General features: G+C 63.2%; 1 protein-coding gene across 1 annotated transcript; it reads right to left on the minus strand.

The window, feature by feature from the left end:
- Window positions 1–2,463: 2,463 nt before the first annotated feature.
- On the minus strand, window positions 2,464–5,997 carry FEM1A (fem-1 homolog A). The gene has a single exon (XM_047709190.1). It carries the CDS (start codon window positions 5,870–5,872, stop codon window positions 3,875–3,877), a length of 1,998 nt encoding a protein of 665 aa, XP_047565146.1. The 5' UTR covers window positions 5,873–5,997; the 3' UTR covers window positions 2,464–3,874.
- Between the last annotated feature and the right edge of the window lie 1,475 nt (window positions 5,998–7,472).

The following is a 7,472-nucleotide window of genomic DNA, read 5'->3' on the forward strand; positions in this document are numbered from 1 at the left end:
AAGCCCGTAGGGAGTCCCTTGTTTGTGCCTTTGTTTCCCTGATTTCATTCCTGGCCTCCACGCACTCCGGGTTTAATTCGCACTTGAATGTCCAGCTTCCTGAGGGGACACTTTGGACTGGGGCCGGCGTGGTCCTCTGGAGAAGGACCTTACAGGCCAGATGGCTGTGTGGCCACCACTAGCCGGGGGACCCCCGCAGTACCCCTCTGTCCTGTTCCTGCAGCCACCGCTGGTGACCTCCGAGCTCCACTGTCCGCACATCTTTCCTCGCCCCGGTGGGTAGAGCGCAGAGCGCTCAAGGCCGCGCACCACCCCCCTGTGCTCCCCGGGCCCCCCAGCGCCTTCCACCCTCACTCCATGTGGCCCCGCAGGCCGCCTCGTGAATGCATTTATTCATTCAGCAAACTTCTGTGTGTCGGGCCCCGGGCCACAACAGGGAACGAGCTGGTGCACGTGGCGTTCTAGGGAAGGGGACACCAGGAACAAGTAAGGAAGCAAATGAAGAAAACGATCAGGGTCATGCCAGGGGTTCGAGTTATACGTGGGGGCTGAGAAGGAAATAACCAAGGGGGATGGGGATGGTTGAGATGCTTTTGACGATCTGGGAGGGCTTCTTGGAGGAGGGGACATCAGATCAAAATTACAGCTCGATGAGCTTTTATGAGTAGAGGACACGAAGGCCTCGGGCAGGGGGACAGGTTGCACTGGGGGGTCTCAAATGTCCCACCCAAGGCACGTTCAATGTCTCTCCTGCAGCTTACAGGAAGCACAGGTGCAGGGGTCCGGGAGGGAAACCGCCTCCCTCTGCAGGAGTGCTGCTGGCGGCGCCCAGATCCGGGCTGGTGTCGCCGAATGCTCGTGGTCACCAGTCGGTGCAACGGGCTCCTTGTCCAGTCCCTGCTGAGTTCCCCGCAGGAATCCACAGGACAGGACTCGCTCCAGGACAACGGCGTCAGCGCCCTGCTGGGCCGGCCCTGAGTGCCCGTGTTCCCAGGGACTGGTCACCTCCCCTTTCCAGCCTGTGACGTGATTCTGAGCCGGGCTATCTTTAACCCGGGGCCGGGATGCTCCGCTCCCCTCCCTGTAAACACCGCTCAGATGACAGTCCTGGAATCCTGTAAGGGTGGCGGCCCGGAGGCGAGCGGGGCCCAGGCTAGAGGCCCTGGACTTCCAAGGGGAGAGACGTGCCCCTGTGAATCCACCCGCCCATCTCCCCCCTCAGCACATGGGCTCCCAGGACCCAGCCGTGACTGACACCTTGTGGGGCTCCGGAAGTCTGAGACAGGGACCCACCGAGCAGCTGGCCAAGTGGGTAGAACCCAAGCTCGGGGGGGGGGGGGGACAGGAAGCAGCTCCCACGGGCAGGGGACCCCTCCCACCCCTTCCCCTGAGCTCCCAGCCACTCAGCTCCTGGGCTCCCCTGCCTCCCCTGTGGCCTGGCAGCCGTGGCACCTGTCCCTGCATTTCACGCAGCCCCGCCTTCACTCAGACTGCAGAGGTTTGGGGACACGGGGTGGAGCAGTGCGCACACCGGGCTCCCGGCCCACTGTGACTGGTTGGGGCTGAGGGGAGCAAGAGAGCTGCCCTGCATCTTGTGGGTCGCTGCGTGGTGACACCCCCCTGAACTCTGAGGGGCCTGCATGAGCCTTGGTTTGAAGTCACAGTTCTCATGTCTAAGCTCGGAAAAAAAAAACATGTGGCCCGGGGCAGGGGACAGTTTCCTCTGTGGCAGGTCTTGGAACACGCCATAGCCCACGTCCCCAACTTGCAAAACAGGGAGAAGAACACCGACTTTCCAGAGCTGCCCTGAGCAGCTCACGGATGGAGCCTGGCATCCAGCAAGGGCACAGCACATGCTCTGGCCGGTGCCATGTCTCCCTAGGCCACTCGAGCACCTGCTGATTCAATGGCCACTCCTTCAAGACAACGATGTATTCACACTGCAGCGCCGCGGGTGCTCGCTGTCCCGAGTGGGCAGGACCCCGTGAGGCCAGGAGACAGAGGCCGAGCCTTCCCCAGGTGTGCGGTGTCCCGCTGTCCAAGGCCACACAGCAGGGCTTGCACTGGGCTGACGTGGAGAGACCCTGATTCCCCTCCCCAAGCCAGAACCGGCTCCAGGAAACCCGCCGAGCTCCCCCGTGGCCTCCTGGGTGCCCCCGCTCCCTGAGCCCTCCCCCGCCTCGGGAGGGACACGCCACCTCTTCTGTGCCTGCCCAGCCACAAGGCAGGGGTTCGGTGTTATGTCAGTGGCTCTCCTGTCTTGCCCATGTGTAGGACAGGCCATTTCCCTGGGGAAATCAGACCCGGTGGCCCCAGGACACCCCTCCAAACGCCCCCGGTGAGAAACAGTGGCTTGGGGGGCCTGGGGTCTCCACGAACCCACCCCACGGGGCTCTGCACTCCGCAGCGGCCGGCGACCCCCCCCCCCCCCCGCAGGACAGAAACATGGGCGCAGACACAAGGTCAACTGCCTCATTGCTTTATTCCGTGCTTTCAAGGGCCAGTGACTGTCTCCTGCCTCGACAGAAGATCAGACCCGGCCCTGAAAATAAATAACGTCCTAACTCACACTGCAAATCCAAACGAGGCCGAGCTTCCTGGGGTGGGGGGGGGGCGGGCAGGCCCCCCGGGGAGCCTGCGATGATGGGCGTGGGGGGCATGTTGCTGCCGCCCCCCACCCAGACTGCGGGATAGGAACCCCCCTCTCCCGGGTGTGACCCTCCTCCGGGGCCGGGGCAGCTGCTTCTGTCCCCTTCGACTGTCCCCTGCTCTACAGCGGCCTGCCGGGGCGCGAGAGACCCTGAGTGATGGGAAACCAAGACCCCGTAGCTCCCAGCTCGTGGACATCCGCCGTCTGCTGGCTCGACAGCGTCCTTGGAATCTGCTCGGGAACGCCTGGACTCAGGCTTTCAAGCAGCTAAAAAAAGAAAAAAAGAAAAAGAAAAAGAAAAAAAAAGAGAGAGAGAGAGAGAGAGAGAAAATGGCTCGAGCCGCCACGGTCGGTGTGTGCGGGGCTGCGGCGGCCGCCGAGTCTGAACGCAGAACCCGGGGGAACCGCACCCGAGCCGGCCACGCTCCTTCTCCCCGAGCAGGGGACAGACGCCGGCCTGGAAACGCCTCTCTGGCTATCAACGCCACGTCGGGAAGCCCAAGCAGAAGGCAAACGAGTGAAGCTTTAAAAAACGCTCACGCTGGGGCTGACACTGCGGACGTCCACCTGCCTCACCCCTGCGAGCCGCGAGGCTCACTCCCGACCGCCTGGACATCTCGGGCACCACAGGAACTCCCCGTGTGGAACGAACTTCTTCAATCTGACCACACATTCTTTAAAAAAGAAAAAAAAAAAAAAAAAAAAAACGGCAGCGAAACCTCGGGACTCCGGTGCCCCGCGTGTAACTTGCTCACTTGCGAACCAGAACAGCAAAGCATCAGAAGCCGCACCCGGGGGCAGGAAGCAGGGTGCGGGGTGCAGGGGTGCTGCTGGAAGAAGGGACAGTCGGTCTCACTTCTCCAATCTCCAACTTTCGACCTGAAGGGCCCCCAGTCCTGACGCTGCGTTTAGGGGCTGGGTTTCTCCGGCGACGCAGAGGGTAGAGGCGGAGAAGCCCGATCCGCAGCTTCTTCCAGTTGCTGGAGGGAAAGAGGCAAAAGCTTCCATTCCTCTGCCTCCAGGCAAAGAGGCAAAACCCTCTGGGACCCAGGCAGACGGGGCGAGGGGAACAGCAGGCATCTCCTCGAGCACGCGACCCTGAAGGCTGTGAGCGCCGACAAGCTGCTAGTTCCTCTCCCCTCCCCGCCACCCAAGGGCTCAGGAAGAGACGGGGAGTGCACGCGTGGCCACGGGCCTCCCGGATGCTCCTCTCTCCAGGCGCCATCAGTGCAGCTCGATGAAGGCCTCCAGCTCCTCGGGAATGAAGCCCTTGTAGGGAATCTTGTTCTTGTCCAGGGCGCGGGCGGCAAGGCACTGCAGGGAGATGTAGTTGAAAGGCTGGATGGTGCTCCTGGCCAGGAGCTTCTCGTCCAGCAGCTCGTAGGCGGTCTTCTTGAAGGCATTGGTGGCATCCATGTGGGCACCCGCCTCGATGAGGGCGTTCATGACCCCGGGGCAGTTGTTCTGGGCCGCTATGTGCAGCGGGGTGTTGTTGTCAAAGTCCCGGCTGTCCGGGTCCGCCCCGCAGTCGAGCAGCACCCTGACCACCTGCAGGGAGGGGAACCGGCCCACCGGGTAGCGGCCCACATTGGTGGTGTCCTTGTCCGCCGCCATGTGCAGGGGCGTGAAGCCGTTCTCGCCGCGGGGGGCGCACTTGAGCAGCCGGTACACGGTCTGGTGCTTGAGGCGCTCCTGCTCGGCCGTGCACTCCACCTTCTCCAGCAGGTAGAGCAGGTGCAGGATGATGGCCAGGGCCTTGGTGAACTGCGCTGAGTCCCCCGGCTCCTTGGGCAGCTGCAGCGCCCGCTCCACCTCGCGCACGCCCTTGCACAGCACCCCCATGAGATCTGCAAAGCCGATCTGGGTGCCCAGGTTGCCCTTGGCCGCCCGGTCCTGCAGCACGTAGGAGAAGAGCTCGGCGAAGGACAGGAAGCTGCTGGCGGTCATGGGGCTCAGGGGCTCCAGGCTGCTCTGCTGCATGTCCAGGGCGTACTTCCACAGGCGGATGCAGCGCTCGAAATTGCCCGAGTCCGCGTACACCGCACCCCGGTAGCGGATGTAGTAGGAGGTGTCCGGGTGAGAGGGGCCCAGGATGCGCTCGCGGATCAGCAGGGCCTGCATGCGCATCTCGTCGGGGTCCGTGATCAGCGCCTCCAGCTCCTCGGCGGTGGTCACCTCCCTGGAGCAGTCGTAGGCCAGCACCAGCTGCGGGGGCTCGGGCTTGGGCAGGTACGCGCCGCCCTGGTGCCGCAGCTCCATAGCCCGTCTCCAGTGCTTCAGGGCCCCGAGCAGGTCCCGCTTCTTGTCCACGTACGTGGCTCCCAGCAACTCCAGGGCTTCCACGGCGGCCTCGCGGCTGGTGGGGCAGCAGCTCTCGTAAGAATCGCTAAGCGGCTCCTCGGGGGCGGGGCGGCAGCAGCGGGCCCCCTGCGGCGGCGCGCTTCCCGGGGAGCCGGCGGCGGCCGAGGCCTCCCCGGACAGCCCCGGCGGCCCCTCCTCGCCGGCGGGCTGCTCCTGGATGAGGTACTCCACGATGTTGGTGTGGCCCGTGACGCTGGCCGCCAGCAGCGGGGTCATGCCGTAGCCGTCGCGCTCCATGCGGGCGTTGCAGCCCAGCAGCAGCTGCAGGATCTCCAGGCTGCCGGACTCGGCGCAGTCGTGCAGGGCCGTGTTGCCCTTGGCGCTGCGCCGGTTCACCTGCGCGCCCTGCTCCAGCAGGTAGCGGGCGATCTCGCGGTGGCCCTTGTAGCAGGAGATCATGAGGCACGTGTGGCCGTGCCGGTTGGCCACCTCCAGGTCAGCCTGGTGCTCACCCACAAGGTAGCGCACCACCTCCAGGTGCCCGTCGAAGCAGGCGGCGCGCAGGGGCGTCGAGTTGGTGCGCGTGGTGCGGTTCACGGAGGCCCCGCGGCGCAGCAGGCTGCGCACCACGTCCAGGTGACCGGCGGCCGAGGCGGCCCACAGCGGCGGCGCGCCCTCGATCGTCTCCCCGTCGAAGTGCACCGAGCCGCCCGCCTCCACGCTCGCGCCGCACCGGTCCACCAGGTACTCGACCACGTCCAGGTGGCCGTAGCGGGCGGCGATGAGCAGCGGCGTCCCCCCGCCGGGCACCTCGCCCGTCAACTCGTCCAGCTCCTCCCGGCTCCGGCCGCTGAGCAGCTTCTGGAGCAGCTGCAGCTTGCCGTCGCGGGCGGCGTTGTACACGGCGGTGCGCAGGTCCATGGTCCGGGCTTCCGCCAGGCCATGGGCCGGCCGCCGGGGGACGCGGAGAGCGCGGGCTAGCGACCGGAGGGGCAGGCGGCAACCTTCACCGTCTCCCCCACCGCCATCTTAGGGGCCCGTCTGGCGGAACAAAATGGCTGCCGCGGCCCGGCGCGGCGTCGGGGAGGGCGGCGGGTGTGCAGGGAAATGTAGTCCTGGGGGCCGGCCTCCTCCGCAGAACAGAAGAAGAACGGAGAGGGCCAAGACTACCACTCCTAGAAGGACGCGCACCTGCCCCTGCGAACTGGGACCACGGTGCATGGTGGGAATTGTTGTTCCGACCTGGAGAACTGAGGCGGAGACTGCCCACGGGTGGACTACAATTCCCGTCGCGTAATGCCATTACGATGACTTCTGGAACCCGGGCAAGTTGGGCTACGTACTTCCTGTAACTCCTTCAGGCCTCCGGGCCACAGGAAGCGCAGACGCGGGCGGAGAGACTACACTCCCCGTAACGCATCGCGAGCAACTCGGAGCCAATCAGGAGCGAGAAGGAGGGCTAAGCCGGCCACAAGGCCGGGTCTGATCTGGGTTTGGCGTGGCCGAGCCTCTGGTCGGCAGGGGGCGCTCGCGAGAGGCGGGAAAGCCGGCGGCGCCCGGACATTAGGGGCGCAGGGAGCACAATTGGCTCCAAGGGTCTATCTCCCGCTCTCGCGCTCCTTCACTTCTCCGTCATTCATATGCACACATACATTTATTTACTCACTCATGGATTTAATCGAACGTTTCATTTTCTTTCCTTCAACCCTCGACACCCTAAATACAAAATCTGAACTTGCTTTAGATTGCCTAAGCCCTTGGTCATCTGACCCAGGAGTTCTTCAATATCCCTGTGAGTAAAACCTCTGGGGTTGTGGGCTTTGAGAATTTCCACTGTCCCAAATTGATTAAGAATTTCCCAATGGTGACGACAGAGCATCAGACCCCTCGTGGGGCCCTCCTGAGGCTGGGGAGCAGGGTGACGGCACACACAGGTCAACATCCAGGAATTGTGAACCCCACTCCCAAGTCAGACCTTTCACCCAACACTCCCCCGCCTGACTTTGCTGCTGCCTGCCCCAAGATTATTGAGAATAATGGAAAAGACGAAGCATGTTGGCATGTTCGGGAGGGTTCAAGGAAACTATGGTGTTCTCTCACACCTCCCGAGTTTTGCAGGTGCTGTTCCCCCTTCCTGAAACACTGTTCCACGCCTTATATCCTTGGCTACCAAATGGTCCTTCTTCAGGTATCAGCTGAGATTCCAAGGCTTCCTGTATGAGTCCCTGACTTGGTGCTCCCTGGGTGTCCTCCCTGGCGCCATGATGTTCTTCTGGAATCTTAGGGAAATGCTCTGAGTCAGCTCAGGCTACTATAACAAATCCCACAGACAGGGTGGCTGTGTTAGAGAAGTAGAACCCAAGGATATATGTCCTACACACACGTGTGCACGTGTACACACACACATACACACACACACACAGAATTGGGTCAAAAAATTATGGAGGCCAAGAAGCCCTCTGATTGGCATCTGCAAATTGGAGGCCCGGGAGAGATAGTGGTGTGATTTGGTCTGAGGCCA

The sequence above is a fragment of the Lutra lutra genome, chromosome 1 (genome assembly GCF_902655055.1).
Source record: "Lutra lutra chromosome 1, mLutLut1.2, whole genome shotgun sequence".
Taxonomy (NCBI): domain Eukaryota; kingdom Metazoa; phylum Chordata; class Mammalia; order Carnivora; family Mustelidae; genus Lutra; species Lutra lutra.

Bases quoted from the DNA above. Each gene is read 5' to 3' on its own strand.
- FEM1A (XM_047709190.1), bottom strand. From the start codon at position 5,872: ATGGACCTGCGCACCGCCGTGTACAACGCCGCCCGCGACGGCAAGCTG.